General features: G+C 41.7%; 1 protein-coding gene across 4 annotated transcripts in view; it reads left to right on the top strand.

Annotated features, from left to right (window-relative positions):
• Window positions 1–19,008, top strand: part of LOC134349800 (oxidation resistance protein 1-like) — a 568,100-nt gene that overhangs the window by 503,285 nt on the left and 45,807 nt on the right. The window contains exon 1 of one of the 4 annotated variants that reach the window (XM_063054702.1): window positions 17,051–17,297. The exons of 2 other annotated variants lie outside the window; for them this stretch is intronic. In XM_063054702.1, coding sequence (XP_062910772.1) covers window positions 17,213–17,297 — 85 coding nt within the window. In that variant the 5' untranslated portion in view covers window positions 17,051–17,212. Of the gene's footprint in view, window positions 1–17,050; window positions 17,298–17,948; window positions 18,195–19,008 lie in introns of those variants that run through there. One more of the 4 variants, XM_063054712.1, reaches the window with a different exon arrangement.

Here is a 19,008-nt window from a genome sequence, read left to right on the forward strand (position 1 = left end):
AGAGTTGATGATGTAGAAGGCAGTCTGAGGCTGCAGAGATATCTACATGTTGGTGAAATGGGCTGAAAAAAAATGGCAGATGGAGTTTAATCATTCTAGACAAATGTGAGGTGATCTATTCTGGAAATATCGATGAGGCTAGGTCATACACCATGAATGATAGGATCTTGGGGAGTACTGAGGAACAGAAAGACCTTGCAGTATGAGACCAAAGATCCTTAAAGATGGCAACATGGGTAGATGATGTGATTTGGGAGGCATAAGGGATACAGGCGTTCCTTTGTTTATTGAATACAGAAGTAGGGAGGCAGTGCTTCAACTTCGTAAGACATCAGCTGAAGTACTATGTACAATTCTCTAGGAAGGATGTGATAGCACTGAAGTAGCGCAGAGGAGGTTCAGAGGATATTGTCTGGATGGAGCAGTTCAGTTGGAGGTGAGACGAGGGACTCTACGTCTGTTTTCCCTAGAGTGGACATTAACAAGAGACATATTTGTGTTATGAGGGGTATAAAGAGAACAGACTGCAGGAATCTTTTTTCCATATGAGAGATGGATAAAACATATATGCTAATGGGGAAGAGATTTAGAGGTAATATGAGGGATCCCTTTTCTACGAAAATGTCCTGGAATGCAGCGCCAAAGAGAGTGGATGAAGCTGGGTCAGTGATGATCACGAAGAAGTGTCTAGGCATAGAAGGTTATTGAGTCTGTGCTGGGAGATGGGATTAATGTGAAGGGGTGCCTACTGGTAGGCAAAAGCAAGTTCATATTGAACCAAGTTCCATGCTGACTGTATCTATGACTTTGACTTATTTTGTGGAATTCTCAAGACCCTGGACATGAATTTTCTTTCTGTTGTTGCGATTGTTTTGGAGCCAGGCTGATGGTAATGATGGAGCAAATTAGTTACTGTAAAGTTATAGACAGTTCTGGCATCACCACCTGCTCCTATATTTCATATCTTGACTCACGGACTAAAACAACCAAAAAGCATCAACAGGAGTTGTGTTAGATCAAAATGGGAATTGATTGTAATGTTGTCAAGAAAGCAGGAAGCTTGAGGACTTAGTAAATTTTAGGATTCATTGAAGGGGTGTGGCAGAGAACTTAATTTTTTTTTATATCTGCCTTCATGGTAATATGCACTGGAAAGCTTTGGAGAAAGATTGGGAAGTGTCATCCCCAAAGGCACTACACAATAGTTTTAAACAATTAGGGCTACACAGTAATATCTATGTAAATCTTCAGAAAACTACAGTACTAATTACCACTAGAATAATCCAGAAATTCCTAGCAATTGACAAATGATTGTGCTTGGCAATGTCTGTGCCTCAGGTTTTACCAGCTTGAGCTGAGAAAAAAATGAAAATAATAATAATAAATGAGCAATAAATATCGAGAAAATGAGATGAAGAGTCCTTGAAAATAAGTACTTTGGTTGTGGGAACATTTCAGTGATGGGGCAAATGAAGTTGAGTGAAGTATCCCCTTTGGTTTAAGCACCTGATGGTTGAGAGGTAGTAATTCTTCCTGAACCTGGTGGTGTGAGTCCTGAGGCTCCTGTACTTTCTTCCTGATGGCAGCAGTGAGAAGAGAGCATGACCTGGGTGGTGGGGGTCCCTGATGGTGGGGGTTTCCTGTGATAGCATTTCACGTAGATGTGCTCATTAGTTGGGAGGGCTTTGTTACTCGTGATAGACTGGGCCCTATCCACTACTTTTTACCCAACTATTTCATAAAAACAGATAGAGCAAAGCAACAGATCAATGAGCCTGATGCAATAGAAACAGCAGAAGCTGGAAATCTGGATTGACACACGCACACAACGCTGGAGAATGCTGGTCAGGCAGCATCCATGGAAGAACATGAACAGTTTACATTTTGGGCTGAGACCCTGCATGGATGCTACCTGACCTGCTGAGTTTATCCAGCGTTTTTTGTGTTGCAACTATTAGCATAAGATCAGTTGTAAGAAGATGCTAGAATCTATTATTGAGAAGGTACTAACAGGGATTTAAAAAGAAAGTAGACAAGAACACTAGTCAAGTCAAGTCACTTTTTATTGTCATCTCAACCATAACTGCTGGTACTTTGTCAAGCCCCCTTAGGATTTTATACAGTATGTTTGAATAACATCGCACAGTTACTGTTCTAAACTCCATGGAATACAGGCCAAAACCTTTTGGTCTCTCGCATTACGACAAAGTTCTTATCTCAGGAATTAACCTGGTTAATCTGCTTCTTCCTGGCTGTGCTGCCCTTGGTAAGGGGACCAAAACTGTGTTTGATATTCCAGGTGAAACCTCAGCGACTACCTGTACAATTGCAACAAAACCTCACCATTTTTAAACCTTGACTCATTTTGCAGTGAGGGACAAAATGCCATTTGCTGGCTTCACTACTTGTAGTGGGCTAGGGATGTGGCGTGACACTGAACTGAACTAAACTGAATACCACTGGGCTGCTGGTTGGATGTCTGACATTCTATGTGTTGTTCGCTTGCGTTTTGCCATTTGCACAATTTGTTCTTTTTCTCACATGCTGAGTGGTTTGATGTTTTCTTGAAAAGGTTCCATGGTGTTTCTTTGAGTTTCAATCTCCCGCAGGCAGTCACGGAACAGAGTTATATTCTGTATACATACCTTGAGAATAAATGTATATTGAATCTTCATTGGTCTTGCCCGCTAATTCATACACCACAACACTTTGACCCTCTGGTATTTCACTCATAGGCAGTGAAGGGCTTAGCTGAATCAGCGTTGATTAAGAAAGGAAAGCCAAGTCTGATAAGTCTGTTGGAGTTCTTTGACTAACTGAATAGAAAAAGATCAAACAGTGATAAATAAATCTGAATCAGAGGTGGCTGTGGTTAGCAATGCAACAAAGATCAGTACTGGCACCCCAAATGTTCACTATTTATGTCAGCGATTTAGATGAGGGGACCAAATGTCACATATTCAGCTTTGCTTGATGTAAAAAGTTGGTGGCACTGTGGTACGAGGATGATTGGGGGTTTCTGGAGCTGCAAACTGGCTAACATCGAAACCTACAGCACAATACAGGCCCTTCGACCCACAAAGCTGTGCCGAACATGTCCTTACCTTAGAAATTACCTAGGGTTATCCATAGCCCTCTATTTTTACTAAGTTCCATGTACCTGTCCAGGAGTCTCTTAAAAGACCCTACCGTATCCGCCTCTACCACCGTCACCAGCAGCCCATTCCACTCACACACCACTCTCTGCGTAAAAAACTTACCCCTGACATCTCCATTGCACCTACTTCCAAGCACCTTAAAACTGTGCCCTCTCATGCTAGCCATTTCAACCCTGGGAAAAAGCCTCTGACTATCCACACAATCAATGCCTCTCATCATCTTATACACCTCTATCAGGTCACCTCTCATCCTCCGTCGCTCCAAGGAAAAAAGGCCAAGTTCACTCAACCTGTTCTCATAAGGCATGCTCCCCATTCCAAGCAACATCCTTGTAAATCACCTCTGCTTCCTTTCTGTGGTTTCCACATCCTTCCTATAGTGAGGCGACCAGAATTGAGCACAGTACTCCAAGTGGGGTCTGACCAGGGTCCTATATAGCTGCAACATTACCTCTCGGCTCCTAAACTCAATCCCACAGTTGATGAAGGCCAATGCACCATATGCCTTCTTAACCACAGAGTCAACCTGCGCTGCAGCCTTGAGTGTCCTATGGACTCAGACCCCAAGATCCCTCTGATCCTCCACACTGCCAAGTGTCTTACCATTAATACTATATTCTGCCAACATATTTGACCTACCACAATGAACCACCTCACACTCATCTGGGCTGAACTCCATCTGCCACTTCTCAGCCCAGTTTTGCATCCTATCAATGTCCCGCTGTAACCTCTGACAGCCCTCCGCACTATTCACAACACCCCCAACCTTTGTGTCATTAGCAAATTTACTAACCCATCCCTCCACTTCCTCATCCAGGTCATTTATAAAAATCACAAAAGAGTAGGGGTCCCAGAACAGATCCCTGAGGCACACCACTGGTCACCGACTTCCATGCAGAATATGACCCATCTTTGCCTTGTGTGGGCAAGCCAGTTCTGGATCCACAAAGCAATGTCCCCTTGCATCCCATGCCCTCTTATTTTCTCATTAAGCCTTGCATGGGGTACCTTGTCAAATGCCTTGCTGAAATCCAGATACACTACATCTACTGCTCTTCCTTCATCAATGTGTTTAGTCGCATCCTCAAAAAATTCAATCAGGCTCGTAAGGCACGACCTGCTTTTCACAAAGCCATGCCGACTATTCCTAATCATATGATGTTTCTCCAAATGTTCATAAATCCTGCCTCTCAGGATCTTCTCCAACAACTTACTAACCACTGAAGTAAGAAAACGGGGAAGAGCATGACAGATAGAAAATAATAATTAAAAATGTGAGGTTAGCACTTTAGTAGAAAAAGTGGAAAGGAGGGATATTTGGTAAGCTTGAAATGTGTCGGTGTTTAAAAGTTCTGGGTCTCCTTGTACACAAATCACTGGAAATCATGAAGTTACTAAGCTTTAATATAGCAACCAGTTACCATCTATTGCAAAAGGAGACATCTTATTGCTGTTATATGAGGTCCATCTGCAATTCTGTGTATATTTCTTAACTAAAAATGGATAGACATGAGTTAGAGAGAGTGCAATAGAGGGTCTCCAGAGTAATTCGTGGATTTTGTCTGGTGTGGAGAATTAACATGGGATTGTGCCAGATACTGCACTGCTTCGGGCAACATAATTCTTTGCTAATAACAATTGCAGCAAACCACTAGAATGAAGCATTAGTATTAGTGTTACCAAAGACTGGGACAAGTAAACTTTCTGATTGAGGTGATGGAACTGAGATTGTGAAAGATGAAAGTGGGGGTGATAGAGATCGAGAATCTAGGGTAAAGATTGAGGCATTTCTAGCAGTTCCATTTTAAATAGGTGACTGAAAGGCTAATCTTGTTAGCATTAGACGGGTCATTGAGAGAGGCGGCTTGCAGGAACAGGATGTTTGCTAAGGGGGTGGCCTTTAAAAATGAGAAAAAGAGAGTTCAGAGTCAGCATGCTCCTGTTGGAGTGAAGGGCAGGGCTGGCAGAATTACAGAACCCTAGTTAACTAAGGATATTCAGGGTCTGGTCAGCAGAAAGAAGCAGGCATATTTGAAAGACTACAAGGAATGTAGAGGTACACTTACTATGGAAATCAGGAGGACATAAAGAGGGCAGTGAGATGGTCTCATAGATAAGATGAGGGAGGCTCCGAAGAGTTTCTGTAATCATTTTAAGCAAAAGGTTAACAAGGAAGAGAATAGGTCCCTTAAGGATCATTGTATCAATATCCTAAACAATTCCTTTCGTGAGTGAAGACAAGTATTGTAAAAAGAAACACTGTCCTCATTCCAGTATTCTCACTGACTGTTGATGCATCTGTACCGAATCCGGTCTCTTCCATTTCCTCCAAGCTGTCACTTTGCTCACAGTTGCATACGGTTCCCTGAGCAGAAAGGTCTCCTGCTTCTCCCATTTGCCAGAATTCTGCACTGTGACAATATATTTTAAATGTTATCTTTCCAACAGGAGCATACTGACCATTTGCTAACTTCCTTAGATGATACTGCCACAGAGGTGATTTTATCTCATCTCCAATTTCATTTTCTCTGCACTCCGGGGGATTAATTGCTGTGGGTGGTGCAGTATTTGGACCAGGTTGTTCTGTCCTCTCTTTATTCAGAGAGCTTGATTCCACCTCACAATAGATACCTGCTGCAGTTGGTCTTTTTCAGCAGTTCAAGTTTTCCAAGATGATGGATAGCCCCACAAGTCATCATCAACATAAACCAATTTTACAATATAACTATCTTGGTTTATAATACTCAGAAGTGGTATCACTGTGTCTGAGTACAGAACCGAAGCCCTTGCTATTATATATTAGATGGGCATCAATTTCATTGTGTGATGACATTTCACATCAGCAATGGTTCAGGCTTCTGTACAGGTGGACTAGTTCTTGTGGATAGGGTAGAAGGTTGTTGTTGGTTACAATGGGACATTGATCCGATGCAGAGCTGGCAGATGGAGTTCAGTCTGGGAAAATGTAAGGTGAAATTTGTAAGGTGAAATTTGAAGGCAGAATGCAGGGTTCTTAGCAGTGTGGAGGAACAGAGGGATCTTGGGGTCCATATTCATTAATCCCTCAAATTTGCTGCACAAGTTGATAGCGTAGTTAAAAAGGCTTATGGCCTTCATTAGTCGGGGGACTGAGTTCAAGAGCCGTGAGGTAATGTTGTAGCATTATAAATCTCTGGTTAGACCACACTTGGCATATTGTGTTCATGTCTGGTTGTCTTATCATAGGAAGGATGTGGAAACTTTAGAGGATGCAGAAGATTTACCAGGATTGAAGAACATCACTTGTAGATAGGTTGAGCGTGCTGGGGCTTTCCCCTTTGGAGAGAAGGAGGATGAGGGGTGACTTGACAGAGATGTACGAGATGATAAGAAGCATAGATAGAGTAGAGAGCAAGCACCTTTTGCCCAGGGTGGAAATAGCTAATATGAGGGGCATAATTTTAAGGTGATTCAAGTACGGTGGGGGGGGATGTCAGAGGTAATTTTTTTTTACACAGAGAGTGCTAAGTGTGTGGAACTTTCTGCCAAGGATAGTGGTAGAGGCAGATACATTTGAGACATTTAAGAGACTCTTTGATATGTACATGGATGAAAGAAAAATAGAGGGCTATGCGAGAGGAAAGAGTTAGATTGATCTTAGAGTAGGTTAAAAGTTCAGCACAACAATGTGGGCCGAAGGGCCTGTACTGTGTTGTAACATTCTATTTTCTGTGGAAAAATGGAGATGGGTGAGATCTTAAATGAATATTTCTCATTTGTGTGTATCATGAAAAGCCTCCTGGGTGGAAATTCAGGGAGAATAAATCTCTGTTGCCTGACCAAGCATACCTGGGGGAACCCACGCAAGGAATTGCTGGAGCCATGGCAGGTCCAATCAGGAATATTAACATTGCTATGCGTATGGGAAATCATGCATCTCGTATTTGAGTCCTTCTGAAGAACTGACTGATTGGATTGTCGAGCAGGGCAGTAGACATTGTCTATGTGAATGGTAGGTTGATCCAGAAGGTTAGAGCACGTGGGATCCAGACGTGAACTAGTCAACTGGTTTGGTAGTAGGAGTCAGAGGGTAGTGGAGATTTGTTTTTCAGACTGGAGGCCTGTGACCAATGGTGTGCTACAGGAATCAGAGTTATTTATTGCAACTGCTAATGATTTGGATAAGAATGTAGTGGATTTAAAAACGCAATCACAAGAAAACCTGCAGATGCTGGAAATTCAAGCAACACACACAAAATGCATCTATAGGAAGAGATACAGTCGACGTTTCGGGCCTGATGAAGGGTCTTGACCTGAAACATCAACTGTACCTCTTCCTATAGATGCTGCCTGGCCTGCTGTGTTCTACCAGCATTTTGTGTGTGTTGCAAGAATGTAGCGGTATGGTTAGTACATTAACATACCAGCCTTAACATTCAACAAGCAGAAAGCACCACAACTGCTCTCTTTTACTGTGTGCTAAAGCAACCGACAACTCAAATGAAGATCAGGTACATCCAACCTTGCTGTTTTATTTCACATTTTTGAATCCAAATTCTCTTTACAGAGTATTTTGTACCTTTAAAGGATAATGAAATACTGTTCTCCCATAATTGCAATGATTTGCAGATGGTATTGACTCTACCTGTTGTTAATTTAAGGAATATTTAATGGACAGCAAAAGCAATTTAGAAAAAAAGGTTTTCATAAACTGGAATGGAAATACAGATTGTTAAGATTACAGTTTATGCTCACATCACATAGATTTGTAGAAGCAGGTGAGGGTATTTCACCATTGTACTAGTTGAATAGTTCTTTGAAAGAGATAGTAAATTATTTCACCCTCCACAATTGGATCAGCTTCCATTAGCCTTTAATTCCATAATTGGTATTTAAAATCATTTTCCTATTCCTTTGCTTTTTGTTAGTTTTTCTAAATTTGTGTTTTGATTATCATAACTCAGTGATAGAAAATAATTGAAAAGCAAAATGCTGCAGATGTTGGAAATCCAAAATCAAACCTGATGTGGCTTGAATTACTAAGCAGAGTAATTGAAGCATGTTTAGCTTCTCATTTAACCAGTAATCAGTTTTAACCTCTTTAATCATTATCTTTCCTGTAGTATGGTAACCACAACTGCACAAAATACTCAAAGTGAGGTCCAACCACTGTTTTGTACATTATGAAGCAAGTTCCTGTATTATTTAACAAAAGGCAGAAGATAATTCAAACATGCATGACCATTCACAAGAAACCAAGATGTTGAGCCCACAACTCATAAGGTCTTTAGTTTAATGTCAATCCAGCACAGCTCTTTATGGTCATCAGAATTTCATTGCAGTGCTGGATGAACCTCACGCTTTCCTAGAATGTCATTGCAAAGAATGGAAGTTGGCGTAAAATTCTGTTTCTGTCCATAAGAACTAGAACTGTATATTTGGACTTGACTTTTTGCAAAGGTCTTGCAGCTCCTTATCAGCGTTGCTCTCCATTCCTTTCTTCTTTATATGTGTATCTTTGCACTCCTTTCATATATCGGTATTGTTTACCTCACCTCTCCCTGTAGTTCCATATACTCAAGAGTAAATACATTTCTTGTATTGAACATGTCTAATTTTAATCTTCCCCAACCCTCCACCAGCTTAGAAAAGAAAATATTTGTTAGCCTACAAGTTGATAAGAGCTGTAGTCAAAGGGCATGGAACTGAAGGCTTGGTGGATATGTAAGTACAGGATTGGGAAAGTGGCAGAAATCAGAGAAAGCAAAGGCTGTCAGATCTATTGGGATTTGTTTATGGATGAGTGCTCTGGGGATTGGGATTGGAGACCAGGAACTTTTCCATGCCAGTGAAGGATACACGTGATATAATTTCAACTTTTAAAGATGGAATGAAATTTAGAAATGTAGTCAATGAAAGTTAAAGTCATCAGTTGCAACACCAGTGAAAACGACGGAAACTTAGATCTCAAAATTGCTTACTGTGTTTTTCTTTGATTTTTGGATAACTTTGAAGGTTAACTTTTGTGTTGCACAAACAGCCAGAACTTCCAGCTGCAGGATATCCCAGAACAGTACAGCACAGTACAGGCCCTTCAGCCCACAATGCTGTGCTGACCTTTTAACCTACTCCAAAGTCAAATTATAACCCTTCCCTCCCACACAGCTCTCCATTTTTCTTTCATCCATGTGCCTAGGATTATCGGAAATGTCCCTAATGTATCTGCCTTTTCCACCATCCCTGGCAGTGTGTTCCATGCAGTCACCATTCTGTTGAAAGGAAAATCTACCCCTGACATCCAGAACGCCTGCTGTGTTCTACCAGCATTTTGTGTGTGTTGCCTGACATTCCCCCCTACACTTTCCTCCAATCACCTTAAAATTATGCCCTCACATATTAACCACTGCGACCCCAGGACAATGTCTGTGGCTATCCATTCTATGCCTCTTACTGTCTTTCCATCTTCCTTTTTTCCAAAGAGAAAAACCCTAGCAAATGCAACTTTTCCTCGGAAGACATGCTGTCTAATCCAGGCCTCTCAAAAGCTTTAACATGCTTTCTGTATCGAGAATCCTGCCATTAATCTCGTACTCTGCCTTCAAGTTTGACCTTCCAAAATGCATCACTTCACACTTCTCCGGGTTGAATTCCATCTGTGTTGTGTTTTCCTATATAAAACTGTGCTGAAGCTGTCTTTATTAGATTTGGATCACAGTTCCGATAGATTGGTTGCAAATTCTCTCAACTGTCAGCATGCAGTGCAGCAGGTGGAATCTTGGTACCCAGTGCCTTTGCTGACATAATACAGCGGTGGTTTTCCAATTAAGGAACATTACGATGGAGTAAATGGATGCTACAATGATTGATATTGGGCTGGTGGTTGGGCTTTTGAGGTGAAAGGTGCTGCAAGTAGTCTATAGGGTGAGGATTGCCTACAGAGAGTATACTTTTTTGTGCGGCAGAGCATTGGAGAACCTTTGTGAAAATGGGGCAGGGAATTTCCATCAAAGTTGCTTTTATCAGAATCAGGTTTAATATCACTCATATATGTTGTGAAATGTCTTGCTTTGCAACGACAATACAGTGCAAGACAAAAATTACTATAAGTTACAAAAATAAACAACAATTTGACAAATAGTGAGGTCATGTTCACGGGTTCGTGGACATTCAGAAATCTGATGACAGAGGGGAAGAAACTGTTCCTGAAACATTGAGTGTCATAAACCTCCTCCCGAATAGTAGTAACGTAAAGAGGGCATGTCCTGGATGGTGAGGGTCCTTAATGTTGAATACTTCCTTCTTAAGGCAGCGCATCTTCATGATGTCCTCAAAGGTTGTGCTGTGATGGAGCTGGCTGTCTACACCCTCTGCAGCCTTATTTGATCCTGCACTTTGGAGCTTCCATACCAGGCTGCGAGCAAACCTGCAGAACGCTCTCCACTGTACATCTGTAGAAATTTGCAAGAATCTTTGGAGTCATACCAAATCCCTTCAAACTTCTAATGAAGTAGATCCACTAGTGTGCCTTTTTTGTGATTGCATCAATGTGTTGGGCTGAAGATAGATCCTTTGTGATGTGCTGCCCAGGAACTTGAAGCTGCTCAGTCTTTCCACCACAGACCCGCTCAATGAAGACTGGTGTGTGTGCACCCAACTTTCCCTTCCTGAAGGCCACAATCAGTTCCTTGGCCTTGCTGGCGTTGAGTGTGAGATTGATATTGCAACACCACTCCATCAGCCAATTTAACGCACTTCTGTCGGCCACTTCGTCACCATCTGAGATTCTGACAACAGTGGTGTCATCCCTAATTTATAGATGGCATTTAAACTGTCCCAGGCACACAGTCATAGGTGTCGAGAGTAAAGCAGTGGGCTTAGCATGCATCCTTGAGGTACACCTGTGTTAATTGTCAGCAAGAAGGAGATGTTAATATCAATCCACACTGACGGTGGTTGCCCGATAAGGAGGTCGCGGATCCAGTTGCAAAGGGAGGTACAGAGCCCCAGACTTTGAAGCTTGTTGATTTGTACGGAGGGGATGATGGCGCTGAACACCAAAATGTAATCGATAAACTGCAGCATATCGTTATGTGCCTATCATTCCCTCTTACAATTTAAAGTGGTTCGTAGAGCTCACGTGTCTAAAGATAAGCTATCTCGTTTTTATTCTGATATATCTCCATTCTGTGATAGGTGTAATAATGGAGATGCTTCATTAATTCACATGTTTTGGACATGTCCGAGCCTTGAAAGATACTGGAAGGAAGTATTCCAAACTTTCTCGGTACTTTTCAAGGTAAATTTTAAGCTGAACCCTTTGACTGCATTATTTGGTATTGTTGGAGGAAAAGACTTTATTTTGGAGACACCTGATTTGCATATTTTGGCTTTTATATCTCTTATAGCTAGGAGGGTGCTCTTGCTTAAATGGAAGGATGTCATTCTGCCTACTTATGCTCAATGGTTACGTGATGTTATGTCATGCTTAAATTTAGAGAAGATCTGTTGTTCAGTTTTTGAATCTAGCCAAGACTTTTATACATTTTGGGGACCAATTTGAGTTAATTTCAAAACCTTTGATTTGTTGTAAAAGTACAGATGGTGGCTTATAATATATTTTATTATATGATAAGGGCTTTTCCCCCTTTTTTCTTGCTTTTCCTAACAGCTCTGACTTTGGTAGTGGGATTGGATTTTTTTTCTGTATGGCAAAATTATTATATTTCAATATTACGATTTAATTTAATTTTTATGACTCCAAGGTTTTGTGATTGTAACTATTTTTAATACAATGTATCTGGTACTATTTTATCTTTTTTCTTTTGACTTATAATTTATATCTTCTAGTACTCTGCATTCTTCTATGCAGAAACTAATAAAAATATTGAAAGAGATGAACTGCAGCATGATATTTGCTTTGCTGTTGCTAGGTGCTGCAAAGCTGAGTGTAGAGCCAGTGAGATTGCATCTGCTGTAGGACTGTTGTGGCAGAAGGCAAATTGCAGCTTGTCCTGGTCCTTGCTCAGACACAAGCTAATTCTAGAATTCTAGCCATGACAGATCTCTTAAAACATTTCATCGCAGTAGATAAAGAGTGCTGGCATGCACCCGTACATTGGTGTTGTCTTCGCCCCAACAAATTCACCCTAATTCACCTCCCATCAGAGCCAATCGCACTCGGATTTTCTTTCAGTTATCTATGAAGTTGGCCCATCTAGAGCTATGAGGGATATTTGAGAGTACTTGAGGAGAGAGGGAATAGACTTCCACCAGCCACATAAGGCAAGATTGTAAAATGTGAAAGGCATTTAAAGATGTCATATAGAAATAAATGTCACAATCTTCAATTTGTGTACGATTTCTTTATGTGTTGTAAGTGTTTCTCAGTGCAATCTGTTAGCTTTTGAGTCGTTCTCATTTCAGTGTGCTGTCTTAAAGTCACAATGGTGTAGCAGATTCTGTGATGCTATTTCTGGAAAGGTTGTTGATGTGTTGCAGTGATATGAATGTGTGTGATGAACCCTTGACTGTCCAGGATTATGAAGTATTGGTAGCTGCTATGTTATCTGAAAATGATAGCTTATGACCTGCACTGTGAAATTGATTTTTTTTTAAAATCTTGCAATTATATTCCTGTGCTTCCTCTGCTCATAGAATCCTTCTCAATGTAACCTGTTGGTGTTGGGGGGCGGGGGTGGGGGAGGAGCTCCCAGAAAGATCTGAGAAATTTGTTAGAAGTAGAATGGTGAAATAAAAAATCATGCTGATTTTCTCGGAGGGGAATTCAAAGCTGTAGAAATAGATGAGAGGTTAGTCAAAGGTAATAGAATATGCAGAAAAGTATATACAGCATCAATCATCTCCAGTAGTCTGAGATGGGTGCGGTGTCATACTTCAATATTGTTACTTTCAGTTCTGTCATACTGTGTACTTCAAATGGTCAAATGAACCTTGCTTGGAGTTCTCTATGGGATTTCTAATTGTCCCATGAGTTTGGACTTCATTGGCTGATAAGTCAGTGCATCACTCTACTCACTGCATGCCAGCTTGCATACACAGAATTTTTCATTGCATAATACGACATAGCCATTACGCTAAATAGGATGTACTCAGAACGGATTTGGCACCTCAAGAGTTGAACATCTACAAATATTCAGGATTGTATTCCACCACAACACAAGGGGTATGTTCCCCGTGTGGAAATATACATGTAACCCTGAAGTCTTTATGAATTATAACTTTTGTGGAATGTAATGTGACAAAATGGAACCTGTGTGATCTCAGAGCGTTTTGCTGATGTGGTTGGATGGGAAGCTTGCAAGGTTATGTGATTTATGGCCAGGGGTATTTTTTATTTGTTGCTTGGTATGCTTCATCCTGTGTTGCTGGATGACGGGGGAGAAGCCTCAAAGACAGATGCAAGATAAGACAGCAATGCAATTAAAGAATGGAACAACTTCAGAGACATGAAGTTGATAAATTATTGGACTCTGCAAACATATAAAAGTGATCTGTTTTGAACTGTAAATTTGAAGCTACCTATTGATGACTTGATGTATGGAGGTAGTCTTCCCTTGTAAGTAATAAACGTACTTGTAATTTGATCCACTCTGAGTTTGGTGTAGTCTATTCCTGTATACTTAGAAGACCTAGCTGGACGGTACACAACAACCTGTATCAATTACAAATTCACCAGCAGATCAGCCATGATTCAATAAGCATACCAAAAATAGGCGCCTAACCTAGCAGACCAGCAACATAGGATTAAGCAATATGAGCACCAAATAAAACACATAATACACAGAGCTAAGTATTTCCACTACAAATGACTCAAAATTTCTACAGATCTGTTACATTTTGACTGTTGTCTTCTGCCTTCTGTATCAAATGTTAGCCAAGTATTAAAGGAATTATCAATAGTGCAAGCAACTTGCTCATAATCACTTGTGCACAGATGCATAGTTTGGTTTCATCAGGAAAACATCTGGAGGAACTCAGCAGGTCAGGCAGCATCTATGGAGGATACAGGAGCCCCTCAGGGCTGTGTACTAAGTCCCCTCCTTTACTCCCTGTATACCCATGACTGTGTTGCCACCCACAGCTCTAATCTACTGATTAAATTTGCCGATGACACTACATTGATTGGCCTTATCTCAGACAATAACGAGGTGGCCTACAGGGAAGAAGTCATCTCTCTGACACAGTGGTGTCAAGAAAACAACCTCTCCCTCAATGTCGCAGAAACAAAGGAGCTGGTTGTGGATTACAGGAGGAATGGAGATGGGCTATTGATATTAATGGATCTGGGGCTGACAGGGTAAACAGCTTGAAGTTCCTTGGCATCCACATCACCGAGGACCTCACATGTTCTGTATACACCAGCTCCTCTTTACGTTACATGCAATCATAGTAATTTATAATAAATAGAACAGTCAATGTAACATAGAAATACACTCAAATCAGTGTGAGTTCATCAGTCTGATGGCCTGGTGGAAGAAGCTGTCCTGGAGCCTGTTGGTCCTGGCTTTTATGCTGCAGTATCGCTTCCCAGATGGTGGCAGCTGGAATAGATTGAGGTTGGGATGACTCGGGTCCCCAATGATCCTTTGGGTCCTTTTCTCACACCTGTCCTTGTAAATGTCCTGAACCACGGGAAGTTCACATCTACAGATGCGCTTAGCTGTCCGCACCACTCTCTGCAGAGTCCTGCGATTAAGGGAGCTACAGTTCCCATACCGGGCAGTGATGCAGCCAGTCAGGATGCTCTCAATTGGAAACAGCACCTCTTTCACCTCAGACGGTTGAGGAAGTTTGGGATGCGCCCCCAAATCCTAAGAGCTTTCTATAGGGGCACAATTGAGATTGTGGTGGTTGGAAGTCAATCATCCCACCCACAGAGAGGTTCTCAGCAGGGTGCCTTCACCTGCTCCTTCACATTGTAAAATAGGGAATAAGGATCTTTTCCAATGCACAGACAATATTCAGTCCCGTTTTCAACTCTGAAACCAAAGCTGTGTGCATTTCTATGTCTGGACAACATTCTTACAGAGGTGATAAATGGCAAGTAATATTTGTATTGGGTGTGTTCATTTTCAATAACATCTGTTTCAGGTAAAATCATTTTTGATCACCAAATGATTTAAACAAAACAGCTGTATACAATCCATAGGATCACAGAATGGTTACAGCAGGGAAGGAGGCTACCCACACTAGCTCAGTGCTAGAGCAAACCAGATAGTCCCACTCCTCTTCTTTTTCCCCAATATTCCTGCAAATTATATGCCTCGTGTTTTGGTTCATTTAACAAGCATCCTCTTCGATGTTCTCTACTTGTTGAATATTGTGCTAGTAGGAAGGATTTATCTCATTAACACATGGAAACAGGAGAGGGTGTGGGACACCAGGGCCCCACCACTCAGTACGATCATGGCTGATATGTGCTGACCTCAACTCCTCTTCTGTGCATGTTCCCTGTAACCCTCAGTTCCTTGTTTTTTTTTTAAATATTTATCTATCTCCACCTTAAATCTATCTCAGAATCTGGTCTCCACTATCCTCAGTGACTAAGATTTCCAGCAATTTATTCTGCCTATCCCCTGTACAATTTTAAAACCTCAATCAGATTCCCTTCAAAGTAGAACAACTTCGGCATTCTAATCTGTATATCAAGGCACCTTATCTCTGGACCCAATTTAGTAAACCTCCTCAGTATCTTGTCTAAAGCTTTTGCATCTTTCCTACGTTATGGTGCACAGAACTGGTCTAAATACTACAATTATTGCCCAACTAATTATTTTATAAACTTCAATCAAGACTGACTTGTTTTTTTTAAATTCAGTGTGCCTATTTATAAAGCACAGAATCCCACATGCTTATCTGAATCACGTTCTCAGTCCATTAGAGTCATATACGATTATAGTACCGAAACAGGCCCTTCAGGCATCCGGTCTATACCAACCCAATCTTCTGCCTCGTTCCTTCTATATGAACCCAGACCATATCCCTCCCAACCTCGCTCATCCATTTACCATTTCTACTGGCAGCTCACACTTGCACCACTCTCTGACTGAAGAAATTTCCCCTCTGATTCCCCTTGAATATTTCGCCTTTCACCAGAAAACTATGACCTCTACAAATTGGATGACTTGTAGCCTCACCCAATCTGTGAGGAATTAGCCTTTATCTATAGCCCTCATAATTTTGTATACCTAGCTGCTATTCTTAAAGTACTGTGTAGATATAACCCCAGTTCTTTACTGTAAATGGTAGTTAATTTTCCTCCTCCTTGTTGCTGTTACCATAGTGAATAATGACTCCTGGCAAACTTCATTTACCTCTAGTCCAAACACACCTTTCAATACAATGCAACACATAAAATGCTGGAGGAGCTCGGCAGTTCAGGCAGCATCTATGGAAATGACTAGATAGTCAACGTTTCAAGCCAAGACCCTTCTTCAGGACTGGGAAGGAAGGGGGAAGCTGCCAGAATAAAATAAAGGTGGAGGGAGGGGAAGGGGTCTAGCTGGAAGGTTATGGGTGAAGACAAGTGGGTGGGAAAGGTCAAGGGTTGGAGAAGAAGGAATCTAATAGGAGAGGAGAGTGGACCATAGGAGAAATGTACTATTACTGCTTCCTGTATCTTGGACTAATTTTTTAAAATTCACGAGGCATTCCCTTTTATTCCATGGGCTTCAATCTGATTAATCCTTTTACTAGGCTGGCCGCTATTACCTTGTGCACTGTGTGACAAAACGTAATCCCTCGAACCCATCAATCAAAGACATCAGGGTTGGCATTTCAGTCTCCCTGCCCTGATCCAAAGGCGATGAAAAAAGCTCAGGAGGGCGAGGATGCTGATTGGAGGGGTTGCCTGCTAATCCTCGGATGGTGAATGGTCGGAGCCGCTGTCCATCAGGGACAGCGGGCCCGCCCACTGTAACTGCCGACGGGCTTGAGTCGGGCGGTCTGTAGCAGTTTGCGGTGTGCGTCTGGGGCTATGGCTATTGTGTGTGACGATGGAACGGTAACGATGGGTGGCGGGTAATGCTGCTGTGCTGAGAGAACGGCTGGAAATTATGTCCCGATTCGTGGTCGGCAAGATGAAGACCCCAGTAACTGGACGCAAGGACCCGCGCGTTGGATACAAATACTCAATGGCAAGTAGGGAGGGGGCAGCCGCAGGGCTGGGCCCGGTTTCGCATGGGGGATGCAGCCGACCCTCTTCCCAATTTACACCCGCGGTGAGCTGTCACTCCGGCGTTGAGCTGGAGCCAGCCGCCTCTTCCGTTCTTCCTTGCTTAGCTTGTGCTGGTCACCTACGCCCTTAGCCCAAAGGACGTCTTTCCCCGAATCTCTCGCTCTCAAAAGTACTATTTACTTTATCAACCACCTTTCCGGGAAACACAAATTCACCTTCAATTTAAAATTAACCTCGGTATGTTTTTAAAACACAGATTATCTTCACTTTTTGTACTTAAAGTGCAATTATGTATATAGAGGCAGGCACAATCTATCTTATCCTCTGAAGGCAAACCTATTGCCGACCTTCAGACTAAATGTCCCCTGTCTGCCAAGCCTGTGCAAATTAACCTAGAGTTTGGATATTGTTTTATTTTAAAAATGTTAAAATAGATGCCAGAGTAAGTTCTTGGTTGTGTTTTGTCTAGTTTTCAAATGTTTTTGGGTGTGTTTACGACTGGATATGTCTGTTAATATTTGTCTCCTGGAATCGATTGAAGCATCATAAATATTTAAATAAAATATGATGGCGTTTAAAACCAGCACGCTGGAGAATGAAACAACAGACAGAAGTTGTTGCATGATGAGGCCCTATTTGAAGGAATGTAGGCTCATGGAACAAAAGGTCTCAAAGGCTGAAACAGTAGAGAACTGTAAGTTGTGGATTTGCTCAGAGGACAGTTCAGACACCTCATGATTTCAGGATGGATGTGCAGGCTAAAACTCAAGATTTGTGGATGACACCAACCTAGGGGTATGATAAATAGCGGGATCGGTAGAAATAGCTTACAAGAAGATGAAGGCTGGCAAGATGGGCAGGTGAGTCACAACTTAAACTTAATAGCAAAATGTGATTGATGCATTTGGCTAGAAAGAGCAAGGCAGAAGAATACAGTCCTCACAGCAGACTGCGAACAGAGACCTAGTGTACAGGTCCTTGGAATTGGCAGGGCATGTTAAAACAGTGATGGCTGAAGTATACCGAATCTTGGGCTTCTTAAATAGTGGCTTAGAACCTAAGAACAGGGAGGAAATTGTGCTTAATCTAGTAACTATATTTTTAAAAAGATGTGATATTCCTAGAGAAGGTGGTAAAAACATACTAGAGTGGTTTTTGGGATGACAGATCTTGGTCTCCCAGTTGTCTGAGTTTTTGGAACATGAAATTGGAAATCAAAAGAACAGTGGATGCTGGAAATATTGAATAATCGGAAATGTAAGAAGCAAGTTAATTGGAACCTGTACCTTATCCCTTTTTGTGGAGGTAGGTGGCAAAGGAAGGAAAGGGCAGTTTTTGGAGGGATGGAGGGAGGGATTTACTTACAGGGGACTAAGTAGAGGTGAGATTGATGTGGGGGGCAGCACTAACTGAATGGCTGCCTCCTGTAGTCTGATGAATAACTATTTGGCAGGGCAGGGAATCACAGTTAACATTTAGGATTGGTGGCCTGAAAGCACATTTGATTGTAGTTTATTTAATTGTGACTAGTCCCTTTCTGGCATGTGGAGAGAATCTGTTGTATTTACAGATGGTTGTGGGGCCAGGAAATACATTCAGAAGGGAGTGTGGGGGGGGGGAGCTTTGTTAGTGGCAAAAGTAGTCAATTGGGCTTTTAAAATGGTTAGGTATTTA

This window comes from Mobula hypostoma, chromosome 1 (assembly GCF_963921235.1).
Source record: "Mobula hypostoma chromosome 1, sMobHyp1.1, whole genome shotgun sequence".
NCBI classification, from domain to species: domain Eukaryota; kingdom Metazoa; phylum Chordata; class Chondrichthyes; order Myliobatiformes; family Myliobatidae; genus Mobula; species Mobula hypostoma.